Source organism: Harpegnathos saltator, unplaced genomic scaffold, assembly GCF_003227715.2.
Source record: "Harpegnathos saltator strain DR-91 unplaced genomic scaffold, Hsal_v8.6 scaffold774, whole genome shotgun sequence".
NCBI classification, from domain to species: domain Eukaryota; kingdom Metazoa; phylum Arthropoda; class Insecta; order Hymenoptera; family Formicidae; genus Harpegnathos; species Harpegnathos saltator.
The window spans coordinates 42,420-60,278 of record NW_020230620.1 but is presented as its reverse complement, the minus strand read 5'-3'; the positions used below and the strand labels follow the sequence as shown (position 1 = coordinate 60,278).

The following is a 17,859-nucleotide window of genomic DNA, read 5'->3' as shown; positions in this document are numbered from 1 at the left end:
AATGACGCGACTGTAAAGATAACAAAGGTATCGATATTCCTAATACACACCACGCCGCGATGTTACAATAAACTTATTCTATCGAATATATAAACTTATATATTCCGTAAGGTGCAACGATTGTTAACAACTTACTCGGTTAACGTTGCATAAGAGTCAATCCTTTGTCTTGTAGGAACCTTTCCTACGATCCACACTTGGTTTAGCGTCGCTGGGTAGTGCGACCCTTGTTCTTGTCTGTTTTTTCTTCTCTTACACTAATTAATAACAACTGTGTGTGTCTAAATAACGTTCCGTTGACCGAGGCTATCGCGTTCGAACACTACTAACGAATACCAAGATAAGATCTCTTTGTTCTCTCAGCCCGGCAACAAGTCTATTCGCGGTAATGCTGGATATAAAATCCTAGTTCTTATTTAATTACCGAAATTATTTATTTAATTACCGCTTTTATAACGATGAGGATATTCTCTAACCGCCGGGATAAGCCCAAATAATACACCAAGAACCGAGACTATCGCGTTTAAACACTACTAACTAATATTAGAAAAATTTTCTTTGTTCTCCCGGACCGGCGCGACACACGTCTGCTCGTTACGGATGGTGGAGACAAGATCCAAATTGTTTATTTTTGTAATAACTGAGCGTTTTGATAGCGACCGTGACTATTTATTAACCAATATATAATATTTGTTCGGAACAAGACCGAACATACGATAGCTCCGGAGAGCTGGCTGGTAAGAAGGGATCGCAGAGCGACGTCCGCCTGCATCTAGGTTCGCCCGAGTCCGCTCGGCGACCGACCGGTCGTCCCGATTGAAGTCTGGGGCCCCGTAAGGCGACCACAGACCTTGCTGAACACGCGACACCGCGCGCCGACGCACCGCGCTCAGGGATGGCGGCGAAGCGATAGAGAGAGAGAGAGAGAGAGAGAGAGAGAGAGAGAGAGAGAGAGAGAGAGGACACGCACGCAATGATGTAGAGACGCCGATGTAAAACGCAACGAACGCAGTAGACGTAAGAGAGTGTCGCGGAAGTAACGCAGTAAAACGCAAGTGGAACAACGCAGGAGAACGACGCAACATGTACAAAGCGAACAACGTTCGCTAACGCAAAGTCCCGCAGGACACACGTCCGTGATGTCAACGGTGCGCGGCGCCCGGAGCACGTCAAGTACGCGTGACGAAACGACTTCCGTCATTTCGGACGGCTTGCCCTTCCGGACGTAACGGCCAATAGCCAGCCACGGTCCCGAGGACGCGTGGGAATTGAGCTCCGAGAGCTCCGGCTCGCAGGACGACCGAGTCGCTCCTGCGAGAAAGCCAAGTTCCCAACGGACACTTGGAAGAAGGAGCGCGAACGCTCTAGAAAGGCGACCGAGCCGCTCCTAAATCGCCAAGGCCCCTTACGGACGCTTGGGCAACAAGGGAGCTCGAAGCTCCGAGGAGACGGTCGAGTCGCTCCTAAGATCACGGCAACGCCGTGAGCCCGAGATCACAAAACGAGATTCGAACCATTAGCCTCAACCCAGCAGGGTGTATCGGCGCCGCCTTCAACTCAGCAGAGTGTATAGAGCGGTGGTTCGAATCTAAGACGGAAGACCGATCGCCCTAGGAAGCCTAGAAAGCGCGTCGGTAATCACCAGTACAACGATGCACGAACACGTAGCACAACTTGCTACCAAAAACTGGCCAGGCAGAAGATAAGGCGAGGCGAAGACAAGGCATGGCGCGCCCGGTTATATAGCCGGGCGGCCGAATCCTGCCTGCGGGCAGCGGAATCGCGAGCCGCGCCGTGTAACGGCCGCGGTTAGACCTAAGCGGGAGTCCCGCGCGCTCGCTTGCGAGAACCCGCGTCCTCCGCCGCTAGCGAGAACCCCCCGGGAACCAGGCCGCCCGCCCTGCAGCGTCGATTCGCACCGACTTTCCGTACGGCATCACGTGCCGTACGGAACACACTTCTCTATGGCGATAGCTATATCATCATCAGCTTTCTTTTTCTTCACATAAGAAGAATCCGATGCAGGAACAATACTATTTATATAAATAATTGTCTCACAATATGTGTCACCTTGCGCAGGGACACATTTGCTAATCTTTTATGAATCTGTCATTTTAGTGTACGGTACACTCATCGATTTAGTAAGATGAAGATTTAAACATATACTCTTTTACAATTATTGTACAATTATTGTATTGCACAAGATAGGAGTTATTTTTAATTGTACATAAAATTATCAGAATATTTTGTGGCTTACAGAATAACAAAAAAAAAAGAGGTATTTTATAAACCTCATGTTAAGCATATCCTGATACTTTTGTGTACAATTAAAAATAACTCCTATCTTGTGTACAATAATTGTAAAAGACTATGTTTAAATCTTCATCTTACTAAATCGATGAGTGCAACGTACACTAAAATGACAGATTCGTAAAAGATTAGCAAATGTGTCCCTACGCAAGGTGACACTTATTGTGAGACAATTATTTATATAAATATTCTTAATTCAAGTATTTCCATTGAGTTGCTGCATTGCGCTACACTAATACAGTAAGTGCAGCTATAACAAGCACTGTGATGATAGATTTCCTAACCTATCATATGTGTCATCTTTAACAATTAATTTCTCTCTTTGTAGAATCAAGCGACAACTTTAACTTTCGTATTCAGTTCCTACACGTCAAACTATACATAAGATAGGTGAGTTTCAGCCAGATCCAAGGCGATGTCTGACTTCTAAATAATTACCCATTTTTTTTTACATTAATTCAAAAAGCTATTTCTATTTCTAAGAAATTTGTATCAATGACATTTTCTTCTTTCCGGATAAAGCTTTCCAGAGGATGAGCGAGGAGGAGGCGGAAGTGAGCAAAGTGATAACTCGCTTAAAAGGTATGTATTATCTCCTGTGTAAGAATATTGTGATTTTATATTATGACTAAAATTTAATAACATGAATTGTATGTTACGCTAAGTCCTGAGAATAAGGAAGAGGACAAGGAGTCCTCCCTCAGGAACATTAATGGTATGTATGTATGTAGTTAATTTTGCAATTTTTATATTATAATTATGGATTGTAATATTTTATCAACCTATATTTCTAATTTGTATTATTTTGTGTATTTTTGTTTCTAGATGACATGAGTCTAGAGGAGTTACTGCAAAAGGGAGATGGTATGTATCAATATTATTTAATTATAAATTATTAATTATCAATTATTTAATATTCAAATTATTTAATAAATTAATATTCACATACATTATTATGTAAAAAAACGCAATAACAAATTATAAAAACTTTCTTATTGTTGCAGAAAAACCGAAAAAAGAGGAGGAATCTGATAGAGGCGGCCAGTAGCAATCGCCTCGGAGACATCGCGCTGGCCGCCTCTACAGAATGTGGCAACAGAGGAGGGAGGAAGAGGAGCAGCGTAGTATTTTATCAGTGATTCAAACAATTGGGAAAATATCGAGAAATAGCGCACGAAGAGGAAGAAAGGGCCGGCGACCATATTAATACCTAAATTTTTTTTCTTCATTCTTTATGTTTTCTTCATTCTTTATGTTTTTGTATTTTATAACGATTATATAATTTTTGATAAATAATATTTAATTAATATTTTTTTATTTTTGCTTACTGTAAACGAATAAAGATTTTATATATTATACGTGTACAAATTATCAAGAGGCACACTGTGCCTATTATTACGCGAAACTGCGAGTTGAAACGAGTTGAGGTGAGATATTCATATCTCAGGAATGGCTGAACCGATCGACGTTTTCTTAGTCTCAATCGATTCAGTCTTAAAAAATAGGAAGAAAAGTGTTCTTGTGCTTTTTGTGTACGTTGTCTCTAAGTGGAGATATTTTAAGATTAAAGTCTGAATCACAGAAATTACGATTCAGTAAGAAAGTAAGAAAGAAACGCTAGACCGCCGAGGAGAGGGGATTTGTGCTTCTCGTTTTTCCGACACCAGAGGCGTTACGAGCGCGCTGAAGATGCAAAGAGCAGCGAGTGCGAGTGAGCAAGCGATAGGGAATAAGAGAGAGAGAGAAGAATATCGGGTTGGTAGAACAGGTGAAATAAAAATAAAATATTGCTAGTTTATTTATTTTATATATATTATACAGCACGTGAATTCGAGTCGAACACGAGCAACGTGATCGCAACGTTGGTAGTTTACGTCGAGCAATGAGCGACAGCGAAGGTTTGACAATCGCGCATTTCGGTTTTGAAACTTCCTAACCTCAAAGATATCACAATCCTGCGTTCACATTTTCGACTGAAAGTTGACTTGTCCAAGTTTTTTCACGATGTGCGTCGGATCTGCTAAATTTGTATTGATTGATCACTAAGATATTTGGCATAAGAGAACCATTTCATTTGTTGTTGAACGATGCCGAATATCTGCCACCGATGGAGGATATTCGCATTCTCATCGAAAACGAGACGATCAAGTAAGTATAATTCTTTTAATATAAAGTTTTAAACTTAACTTTTCATATATTTTTAGTTCAAATAGGTTTTATGTGTTTATTCATTAATATTATTTGTATGTCATTAATAGATAGAGTAATCCCTGGATCTGGCATATAGAACGAAGTTTTAAATGCATTAGTTACTGTATATCAGATCCCTGGATTTGGCATATAGAACGAAGTTTTAAATGCATTAGTTACTGTATATCAGATAATTACAAAAATTTCTCTAAGGTTAAAGCATGTCACAATATTTCACACGATAAGGTTGTCGAAACAACAAATGTTATGACTGAGAAAATAAGAATAAATGCAAGTAATGGATTGGATATATCTGACGATCCTTTGAATGATACAGATTCAGCTTTGATATGTTAGTATATTTTATAATACAAGAAATGTAATGTTTACTACTACAATTGATTATACAGAAGCAGATACAGATTCATCTCTTCAAAGGTTACAAATTACAGAAATATAAATGAAAGTTGTAATGCATTCAAATTACAAAAAACAAATTATATGAAAGAATATTAAAAATAAATAAAAGATAAAAAAATATATATTTCAATAAGGTCGTCGGCCCCTTCTTTCTCTTCATGCGCTATATCTAGACAATTTTCCAATTGCTTGTATAACAGATAATACAGTTTGTCTGCGATATCTGCCACCGATGGAGGATATTCACATTCTCATCGAAAACAAGACGATCAAGTAAGTATAATTTTTTTTAATATAAAGTTTTGTACTTAACTTTTAATATATTTTTAGTTGAAATAGGTGTTTGCGACTCCGCTCCCGAATGAGCGGAGATAAGCGGAACACCCTCATCAGAAGGATCGGAGTTGAGGATGGTAATAGGCTCAGGTCTTGTACGGCCTGTTCGAGTCGTAAATCTTGGCCGAAAACCCGCATAACAAAGATGCCCACGGGCGTTAAAGTGAAACGACCTCGTTTCGGATGGCCTGCCCTTCCGGACTAAACAGCCTGCCAGCTACCACGTTCCTGAGAAGCGTGGAGAGGCACTAGAGAACGCGCTGAGCTCGTGTCGCCCGAGAGATGACTCAGTTGCTCCGGGGCGACTAGTCAAGGCCTTGAAGACGCTTGGGCAGAAAGCTCAGAGTTCTCGAAGAAGTGACCTTGTCGCTTCTGAACGCACCTAGATCCTAGACGGATACTAGGCAAGAGAGAGTTCGCAAATCTCTCAAGGAGAAGGCAACGCCGTTCCTAACAGCCGTGGTCTTCGACGGACGCTCGGAGATAGAGAGTTACTCGTTCCACACGGAGGCGATCGAAGTTCGCTCCTTAATCGTGGCAACGAGGTGAACTCTAAGCTAAAGTCGATTCACCATAAAGCCTCAACTCAGCAGGGTCTATTGGCACCGCAATTAACTCAGCAGAGTATACATTGCGTTGGTTTGAATCTTGACTATGCGCGAAAAGTGCTCTAGGAGAGTCTAGAGAAAACGTTGGTAAAGACGGGCGCTATAAGTCGCACAAACCTAACACCAGGGATTGCCACAATCGGCGTTGGGCCATGCTAGGGGGTGCAAACTCGCCTCTTAAAAAATGGGTGACGCATTTCAGCGCCACCATGGTGCGTACCCAGGAAAGGGCCGAACTAAAATGAGTGACGTCACGAGGAGTAGAGATACCCGCTATATTCGAATCAGTCGCGTATGTATGTGTACGTGTGTATATGTGTAGTGTGTGTGTGTGTGTGTGTGTGTGTGTGTGTGTGTGTGTGTGTGTGTGTGTGTGTGTGTACATGTTATAAGTGCGCATATGAGTGCGTATATGTGTCTCACGCGTTGCGTGTCGTATATGTATACGCTCGTGTGCATTGAATGATGTAAGAAGTTGTTTGAGATATTTTCGGTAAGATTTGTATTTTTGTGTTGTTAACATGTGTTATTTTTTGTTATTATCATTTTGTGAAAGTTAAAAGTGATTATAATCTATCGTCACTTTTCATTTCCGTACAATGATAATGATATAAAATATGACATGTTAAAACCTAAAAAAATAATTTTACCCAAAAAATTTGAAATTGCTTCTTACACAATCCAATACGCACAAGCGTACATACATACGACATTCATTTCATTACAAACAAATATAAAATATTTATTACCCAATAGATGTGTATACATATATTATATATAATGACATACATATATTAATAACATATTATACATGACTTATAATACGCGCATAACTTATAAAAATTATATAATAAAGATATACAATATATTTTGCTGTAACACAATTATAATGAATAAAGTGGTAAAGTCACATTTTTACATGCTTAGCTTTATTAATATAAATAGTACAAATTATTGTGAAGGGTTCTAATATTAATAAAAAAAAGTTTAATTTTTATATAATAAAGCATCAAAGTTTTTCCGTCCCACTTACAGACTGCGGACTGTCAGGAACACATTTTTAGTGTACCTGGTGTGGTTAAAAAATTTTGATGCTAAAGATACGATCAGGGAGACGCAATAGCGTTCTTAGCGTCATTCTATCTTTATTGTTCATTAGATGTACAAGGATAGAATGATGCTGATAGTTCTAATAGTCTCCCTGAACGCAGCCTAAAACCACCAGCATCAATAAATATCCATCCATACTACAAAAATATACAAACAATATATAAATGTGATAATAATTTTACATGTAATATAATGATACGCTATAACATAACAAATGAAGATGTGTCACAGTTAAACAATACATCTATACATACATAAAATCATACAATCCATTCAAGGACAACTCTCTCCGCCGAAGAGCAATACTTCGCCTCTCGTCCTCAGGGCATGCCTTCCGTATAAAAAGCATGGCTTCCTGAGTTGGAGGTTGGAGTAGTGTCCATCATTCATTCTCCTAAATATTCTTCTCAGATGCTACCTGTCCGGCGCTAGGCTAAAGACGTCACATCTTTCCTCCAGTCTCATCCCCTCCTCCTCCGACCTGAAGGCATGCCTTCCCGATCTGTCAGAGAAAGGGAAAATATGACTGCTTCAGACAGATAGAGCCAGAGTAGAAGAATCCTACCTGCCCCATTCGCTAAACTAAGCACTCATACTGTAAGATACAGACGAGGGAGGACAGCACCAGTCTATTCCGGGGGGAGCCACGGGAGAAAGACCGGTCCTAAGAGATCAGATTCGACGGATGGAGAAAAGGATAAAAGGAGACGCACGGAGAAAGACGGAGCTTTTTTTGCCTTTGGCTTTTCGCCTTTAGCTTTTTGCCGATTAATGTCGAGACGAATAATAGAAATTAGAGTCAAGTCGAAGAAAGAGTCGTAGAGCGTTAAGCTTTTGTATAGAGATATATTTGATATAAGTTGCGGTGTCGGATACTATTGTATTATTGTTTATTTAAAATATACATACTTATATTCTTGTTCATAATAAGAAGAGTACACATTAATCGCTCGGAACCTTAACATCCTGAACATCCCTCTTTTACAAAGGAAGAGGATCAAGAAGAAGAGAGACAGAAAGATAATAGAATAGAGAAATAGAGGATTTCTCTTTTTAAATCTTACAATACCCTAACATACATATAATACAAAAAATATTATATTATATTATATATTGAAAATAATTTGATAATAAAATGAATTGAAAAATATTAATTACAAAATAATAAATATTAACAATATCTATTTCTATTTTGAATGGACTCTTTATACGCTTGTAACATCTCTTTTCTTTTCAATTTATTTTCTTTAAATAACGCACGCATTCGTTTATTTTGTTTTATACTAATTTTTACATCGCGCATTAAGGAATTAATATTAGTGTTTTTTAACATAAAATTTTTGTCTCTACACCACCAAATAATACATTGAACAATAATTACGTGAATCATAATATCAAATATTTTATCACTATGCTCAATACACTCATGCCAACTCATATTCCTATTCCATTCTTTAAAATGTTGTATAAAATCTTGCGCAATGTTTCGCCTATTACTTCTTGTTTTTAACAATTTAAAAACTCGATTGACTATTTGTTTCGCGCAAACAAAAAATTCACTATTTTTGAAATATAATTCGCATTCCGAGCAATTGTTAACTTTTTTTAGAATTGAAATTATCATTACGCGAGAATAATCTGAAAATGACGCGGAAATACTATTATCTACTGTATTATTCGATACAAAATCATGCACTTCATCATCGCCGTTGTCATTGCGAGCGACATCATGCACTTCCACGTCTGAAAAGTTACCTTTCAAACACTCTTCTAATGATAACAACATAGAGTTATCATCAACGGCCTCGCAATTACCGCCAACTATAGATACTGACTTCATGTTGCTTAGTAATGGAGTGATGTACGACTCTTCAAACTGTGAAGGAGTGGGGTTAATATGACGAACCGCGTGACTTCTAATTTGACCAAAAAAATTTTCTAGCGGATCTTGATTACAATATCGAGCATTTAATTTATGAAAACCAAATTGTGAATGTAAAATATCCCATAATTTTTGAAACCCGTCTATAGTGAATTCCAGTTTGTAACAGTTGGCACATTCTTAATAATTTCACGTGAAATCTTATCAACATATTTCATTTCGCGTAATATACGTTTTGCACTTACCCAGAAAACATGGTGAACACTTGTTTCACTCACCGCTTGTCGCAGGTCATTGTCTTCAACACACTCTTTATCACTTCCATTCACACTGTCAAATAAGTCGTTGAAAAAGTTAACACTTTCCGCGGTGGCAAGTCCTTCGTTTTCCTCTATTTTTAAGTCCTTGTCTTCGTGGCGAACAACATTTCGTAACATATATTTTTATGTTACATAAATAATTGTGTCATCTGTTGCAAAGATCAACAATTTTCTCTAAGTAATTTTTTAACGCCATATGTAACTTATTTTACTATAAAATGAATTATATTTTACATAAATAAAAGACATATATATTTCAATGTTAAAAAAAGATTGATAATCTAAGTTTTAGGGCCAATTTTTGCAATCTCCGGGTAGTCTTAACTATCGATAATTTATCGGAAAATCAATCGTGATCGTCGATCAACCGTGATTAGTAAGTAATGGTCAACGATAAATACGATTGGTCAATTCCATTAGAATAACCGGTAATTATAGTTAACCGGAGATTATGAAAATTGCCCTTAAACTTATTTATCTGTATTTTCTAACATAATAATACTTACAATTTGATGTGGCCAATGTTTCAATGCAGCTTGCCATTGTACCACTTAACACTTGAACGGCATATTTCACACGCATTTTCTTAATTTTATCCTCCATAATGTCCTCACATTTAATTTTTTTTAATTGCGGTCGAATTTTGTGTGTCTCTCTGTCCATAATCCACGCAGTCTTAATTATGTCCCACGATGCAACTTTCGCTGGTACGCCATTCTCGCAGCTCATCGCTAAGTTCTTTGTTAATAAGTTATTCCTCACGCCTTTGATGAGATGTGGTCCGTCATATAAGGGAACAATTACATATTGCCCCACTTCAAACGTTTGATCTTTTACAAAAGAAATGAATATAAATTAATTATTTACATACACTGTTATAAAAATACCATACTTATTGTTATTGCTTACTCTGAGTTCTTTCAGAAGACTTGCGTTTCATGTCCGTACGCAGTAGCAGTTTCTTTATTGCAGCCATGTTCGAAGATCCCTGGTCACAAACTGTTGCAACGATGTGAAAGCCTAGATCGTTAATTTTGGAAACATGTTCTTTAATACAACGCACTAATTGCGCTGTATTTGTTTGTTTGCAACAAAAATTATAAGAAATGGGCATCTTCCAGCCCGTGTATAATCCGCGAAGCATAAATACCAAAACGTGATCAGCCATCTTTCCGGTGCGATTATTGCCCCAATCCTCAAGTCCACATATGATATCCTTACGGTTATCATATGTGATCTTGGGTTGAATAGACACCTCGTTTCACATAAGAATGCACACTTTTCAATTTTTCACTGACATCTTTGGAGCTATAGATTCCAAGTGTCTCAAAATAAAAGTGTTCAAACCTGCGGAGACTGGTATTTTCTGAAGCGCTAAATGCAACGTTTGAATAGATGGCATATGTGAAAAAATTTGACGTAAATAAGAATACGCGCGCTTTCCCATCGTTTTATACAGCGTCAACATCAGGACCTTCTGTTGGCTGCCATAGCGATGACCCTACATTAAATTAAACAATAACATTGTTATGTTTTACATAATGTTGTGCATGATATTATTTTGCTACATAGTGATAATATCATGCATAACTTGTACGCACATATTACATAAACACAATTTCTAAGCATACTCTGTTTTATTTAGCACAAGCAAGATATTGATAATAAATAGAAGCGCCATTGAGAAGAATTGTGTCCGCTTTATTTTTCAGAGAAGAATTATGCCGCTTTATTTTTTATTGTAAGGAGAAATATGATAGTTTTAAAATTATGTATCAGGAACACATACCATTTTTATATGCAATGTTAGATTTATTTATGTATATTTTCATGAAAACACAAGTGCTAACATGCATTTTATTTTCTTGCTTAAAAAAGTGCAAGGTCTTCCTCACCCAAGTAGTTGCCCAAGCATTCATTATTTATTTAATATAATGCAAAAATCAATTTGTAATATAATATTTACTCTGTATCGCAAAATTTTTTTAAAGACAATTGTAATATCAAATCTGAACACATGCACATGTAATCCTTTTTTTCATAAACCTAATTTTCATAAACAAAATTACATATATATACATAATCTGCTCAGATTAGCCAATAGAGCAATAACTGCAGGTTTTTTGCAATAAGCAAATGACACACACACACACACACACACAGAGGAGAGAAATACGATTTTTTTCATTTTTTACAAATATAGTTTTTTGATACAGTCTGTCCATATTATGTACATGATCATAGAAGGAAAAGGATTACTCTGTTAAGAGTTGAAATATAAATAATTATGTTAATGCCATTTTAAAATTAAGAGGTAGCATAAAGTAATGCTTAAAGATTAAGAAATTGAATGCAAAAATCACGAACAAAATTCACACCATGCAAAATTATGGTAATACTTACATATTTTATAGTTTCGTCTTTATCAATATTATATATCATATGGGTTGCTTGTTCTTTTTTTGAAACTATATTACTGGTTTCTGCAGTATGCAACATATGCTCCTAAAACAGTAGAAATGTTATCAATATTTCAGATATGTTAAACTTTTCTTTCATGATTATTTCATGTCACAATAATAAAACAATAAGAAAAATATACTTCACATATATTTTCTTCAGCTCATTGCTCAGTAAACCCTTTTGAAAAATAATTTTCTTCAAAGTATCACGTGGTATTTACATGCACACAAATCCACTCGCACTAATGTTAATATAATGATGTACAAATGAAGAAATACATGGCAACAATATTTGTATGTTGTGGAATAGTAAGTAATGTATTAAAAATAAAGAAGGAAAAGAAGCATAAAAAAATTTGGAAAAATATGTTGTGTATGAGGAATTGTCAAAGTACTCATACCTTTTTATGCTCACAGAATATATATATATTTATTTATTAGCAAAATTCAACTGTGCCTTATCATACTGCATTATGGCAGCATTTACACAAGAGAAAGCGATTAATCACAAAAGAAAAAAGTAGTAGAATCGATACTTGCAAACATCTAATGATCAATTTAAATGTAAACGCGTGTTATTGCAATTACCATTGTCAACAACATTCATGTATAAAAAGACTAAATTCGCAGCAAAAATTATGTAAAGATAATTGTTAAATTTGGTTGCATAAAGTAAAAAAATTAATTGGTCTGTTCTTTGTAGCTGCACTGCTGAACTGGTGCAACAAGCTAGAGTGAGAAAACTTATATTTGTCTCACTTTAACTCATTGCGCCAGTTCAACAGTGCAACTACAAAGAACAGACCAAATATATTCTATATTCCTATGCTATATAAAATATGCGTAACTTCTCACTATAAACAAAAGAAATAACACGTTGACAAATAAAAATTAATTTTAATGAGGAACAATAGTACTATAAGAAGTCGTTTGTTTCAATGTAAGGAAAAAATTTGCTTTCTCTGATTCATTTATAAAAAATAAAAAAAAATTCATTTATAAAAATTGTTAAAATCATATTTTTTAACTATTGTATTCTATTTTTCTCAAAAATATTACATGAAAGACAATTTCAGTGGTCACGTATGGATTCATATACAATTACATAAAAAACCATCAATTTAATATCAATTTATATATATATATATATATACATATATATATATATATATTCGCAAAACTGCATAATTTTAAAATCAAGGTATTAATTATAAATATATGTTTTACATAAACAAAATAACATTTAAAGCAAATAAGATTAGAGAATAAGAAGAATAAAATATGTATACATATATATATACACATATACTTTAAGTCTTATTTACTTTAAATGTTATTTTGTTTATGTAAAACATATATTTATAATTAATATCTTATATATATGTGTATATATTGCAATTGCTAATAATTCGAAGTCCCTTTTAGTATAATACAATTAATACTACATATTAAATTAATTAAGCAAATAAAAATATATTTGTACATAAAAAGGAAAATGCCAAGTAGCAACACATGTATTGAATTTGTACATTCTCATGTACTGAATTTGTATTTACATTCTCATTACTTTTAATCTTAAATAGCAATAATTACACTTTTAAGCAAGATATATACTTATGTGTTGCATGCACATATATTTATAACTAAAAGTTTCAATATTAGTATTTTAAGAAATTAATAAAATGTACTGATTTAGATGCATTTTGCTACTGATATTTTTATACAGTAAAAAATGCATTAATATTGTAATTCATATATATGCTTTATGTGTATTGTTTCTTTGATTTAATGTCTATAAATATATAAATAAATAGAAAAAGTAGTAAAATTATCATATTTTCTGTAAATTCATATACTTAATAACATCAACACAAAGAAAACTAAGTGTACATATACACTCATAATTGTATACAAATTAACATACAAAACATACCTGTGGTGCATGTTTGGCGTTTATTATCAGCATTTCGAAGAATAATTTCTGCGTTGTTGTCATGTCCTCCATTACGTCTTCCCACTTATTCCTTCGACGGATCCTGTGGATTTCTTGACGTTGTCTTCTAATTATGTTTTCCTTCTTATGCAGCATCTTCCTTTGGGTCCTTATTTTCTTTTCAGTCCTTTATTGTTGGTATTTCTTAATATATCTACATCTTCGCCCATGTTCATGGGCACTGGCACAAAGTTAGAGATATTTGGAACATTTTCTATTAAGTGAACATGATCTTCTAAATTATTAATAACAGGAACATTCTGTTCTACATAACAAGAATTTAATTTTAATGATGGTACTGCGTTATCGTTCAAACGTCGTATTGGACCATAAGGCAATACCATCTCTTCAGAGAAATGTTCCGTACAAATTCTCAACTTTGCCAGCACTTCTTTTGGCGCAATAATAATTAATATTGCGTACTGTTATATCATTGCATGATAATAAATAATAATCAAGAAGTAAGATAATGACCGTAACAAGTAAAACACAAAATAAATTGCTTTTTTTGCTTAATGTAAATAATGCTACATGTTAATCATATTATGACTATATTTATGACAATATTATTATGATTATACTATTTTATCTATTTCTGTTCATTACTCACCGATCAATTCGGTTTTGCCAATGATTGTTAACCAGTGTTCAGCTCTGCAGCGATCCATGGGGAATCGATGGACTGGTATTGCTGTCTTAGATGTGCATTGTGGCACACAGCACTTCCAAACCATCTTGATGTTCCTAAAACTTCAATGCTTTATTATAATTTAAGCACTTACCTTGTAATAAATTATTTAATAATAAAAGAAATATTACTATCTTAAAAATCTAGGTTATCTTACTACTATCTTAAAAATCTAAACTTATTACTAATGTTATTAAATTATTGTTAATAAAAAAAACTTAATAATAATATATATATATGTATTTTTAAATATTTAATAATATAAATAAAAGTATCTTCTCTTTCTTTGCAGAAGTCAGCACAAAGTCTCAAGAGATCTCTTGTATGTGTATGTGTATGTCATGTACGTGTATGTACATGTACATGTGTGTACGTGTATGTCAATATGGCGAGTGATATATGTGTGGGAGCGATCGCACTGCCCTCGGCCTGTGTACCCAAGTCCGGAGTGAACTAATGCCACTTCCGTCACCCGCTAAATAGCGGCAGTCTGGACACCCTGGGCCATGCGAAGGCGCCGCGCCGGCCGTTGCGCTGGGTGATATACCCGGCCGGCGGATTTTTGCCCGCGGGTTGCGGAGTCGGGTGGCGCGCCTCGTAGCAGCCACGGTGGGAGCTACTCGCCGAACGAGACCGCTACGCCGACTTCGAGTAAGCCGGCGCCGGAAACCCATGCCGCCCGCCATGCATGACAGGCGGGCTCCGCTCGCGTCTCTAGGACGTCCATGCACACTCACTCCTAAACAATAGGATTTATGCGTTTATTCATTAATATTATTTGTATGTAATTAACTTATAATCTTATTCTTATAGTTAGAGTAATTCCTGGATCTGGCATACAGAACGAAGTTTTAAATGCATTAGTTACTGTATATCAGATACTAATAATTACAAAAATTTCTCTAAGGCTAAAACATGTTACAATATTTCACACGATAAGATTGTCGAACACAGTCATAACACAACAGATGTTATGACTGAGAAAATAGGAATAAATGCAAGTAATGGATGGATATATCTGATCCTTTGAATGATACAGATTCAGCTTTGATGTTAGTATATTTTATTTATATTACACTAAAACAAATTGAATCTTTATAATATAATTAACGAATTGTATTTATTTTTAGATAATAATACAACAAATGTAATGTTTACTACTGCAATTGATTATACAGAAGCAGATGCAGATTCAAAGGTTACGGATTATAATATTCACTTATATATTATATATTATTATTATATAGTATTTACTGTTTTTTGCAGACTTTGAAACTTGTCGATGACTATATACCTCAGATATCCAATTTTATTACAGGCGAGGTATTAAGTTCCTGTATAAGATAATAAATATTGAAAACGTGTTAATATATTATACGCGTATAAATTATTATATATACAGAATGATTCAGACCACTCGTACAGCCCTTTCATTTCGGAAATAGAACATTTTAGAGATAAATATTTCAGACAAAAGTTGTAGGGCTTCAAAGAATCTATTTACTAACGTTATGAATTTAACCTTGGTCTTAAATGGACATCCCAATTTTTTATTATATCGTATTTTTCTAGCAATTAATTGCCACGAAAATAAAAAGTCTCACCGCCACCCCCGTCGTATTTTATTGATATACAACAGTATACGGCGGTCGTTCTTCCTAATCTTATTATAACATGTTATTTACTATATTTATATATTTATTTACAATTTGTTAGAAGAAAATTATTATTCAATATTAACTTTCTGCAAAAAAAGTATATAAATGTCCTTAGAACCTTTTGGCCTTCGCCTCTTTTTAATTTGCATATCGTCAGCTTCGATCCACACATTAGAAGTACCCTCTCTACATATACTTGTATAATGACCATTATCGATACTTGATCCATGGTGAAATATGATATTCATGACCTTATAAAATTGCCTATTTATTAATATTTTAGTTGTTGGAACAGTACATAAATTAATATTATGTATTTTCATTAATTTTCCATCCTGTAATGAAAATATACGTATAACAATTATTTTTTTAGTTAATATTAATTCATTTTTAACCAACATATCACTTTGTGTACAACATCCACATAATTCATTAAACGATTGATGCCAATGTGAAAACGTGGCATTTATAAAATCTTGAAGCTTATAACTTTTCTTTTTCAAATCATTAATAAAAATTGAAATAATTATGTTATTATTTGTAGTACATTTTACATTAACACAGGATTTGCACCGACTTATAGTATTTACCTTTTATTCTAGTAAACATTTTATATAGTCATATTTGGTACAAAGAGCTATAAGAAATTCGGATGCATCTCGTTTTGTTACTGGAAAAATACTCTCCTAAACATCGCCGTATCGCATATGTATTTAATTTAGCTACTCCATTTTCATATCGATATGCTAATTTACCTAGAACATTTAGTTTATCAGAAATGAACAATTGTTTTCTAATATCATTTAAATGTAATAAACATTGTAATACTGCATTTGCATAACATGAAACCTTATCTTTTGAATCTTATTTTGAAAACCATTTATAACCCATGTAAAATTTTGTCTAGTTTCTTGATACGGCTCTTGAACAGAAGAAACTATCTTTGGCAATGTCCACAAGACATCTTTTACTTTACGATGACGCTGTTTTGAAATAGTAATCATTGCTTCCTCTGTTTTATACATTTTTTTAACCGATTATATTCAATAATAGCTTCTTCACTAGCTTTTACTGATGAAGAGTCATAGTTAATTAAATACAATCCCTTTATAGATGTTACTCGTGATAATCCAACATAAACTTGACCACAATTAAATACAGAGTTATCTATATCCATGATAGCATTCTGCAGACTCAGTCCTTGACTTTTATGAATGGTAATTCCATAACTTAGAGATAGTGGAAATTGTTTTCTAATGACATATGTCATTAGAATCTATCCATCACTTCAAATTTAACACTTACTCTTTCAATGAAAAATATTCCATACCTGACGGTAAAAGAATTTTTATTTTTTCTATATCGTTGGTCAATTTATTTTCTACAATTGAAATAACTGTAGCAATTGTACCATTTACAAGACCCAAACTCGCATCAATATTACGCCGTATCATAATTTTTGCTCCAATTTTAATAACAATTTTCTGTGAAAGGCCAGCTGTCCTAGAATTATTATCATCATTATCTGACGATAACTTTAATATTTTTTTTTAAATATGGAATACATTCAATAATATCTTCAGCAATTAATAATATTTCTTTTGAAGATATACGATGTAACATTGCATCGTTCAGAACGTTGCACATGTGACAAGTAGGCAACAAACATACGGTGTCCGGTGGCAAATCATTAATAAAATTACATAATTCATTTAATCTAGACTCAAATGAAATACCTTTGAATGATATTTTCCTATTCTCAAGAATCTTAGAATTAGACTTTGTCAGTAAACCAATTCGAATTTTGGACAATAAATCATGGTAAGATGTGTCTCCTTGTTGACGTATATTGATTGTTAATTCGTCATAGTCAAATAACGTA

General features: G+C 34.4%; 1 protein-coding gene across 2 annotated transcripts; it reads right to left on the bottom strand.

Moving 5' to 3' along the window:
* Nucleotides 1-7,205: 7,205 nt before the first annotated feature.
* Nucleotides 7,206-10,679, bottom strand: LOC112590298 (uncharacterized). Of its 2 annotated transcripts, XR_003114109.1 has the most exons (4): nt 10,086-10,679; nt 9,683-10,006; nt 9,135-9,325; nt 7,206-7,476 (listed from the first exon to the last, which is right to left on the bottom strand). XR_003114109.1 is itself a non-coding variant. In XM_025306371.1 (3 exons), the coding sequence occupies exons 1-3, from the start codon at nt 10,342-10,344 to the stop codon at nt 9,300-9,302; spliced, it is 609 nt and encodes a 202-aa protein (XP_025162156.1). In that variant the 5' UTR covers nt 10,345-10,679; the 3' UTR covers nt 8,167-9,299. The 2 variants fall into 2 exon arrangements, 1 of the variants encoding a protein (XP_025162156.1); XM_025306371.1 differs by lacking the exon at nt 7,206-7,476 and having other exon boundaries at nt 8,167-9,325.
* Between the last annotated feature and the right edge of the window lie 7,180 nt (nt 10,680-17,859).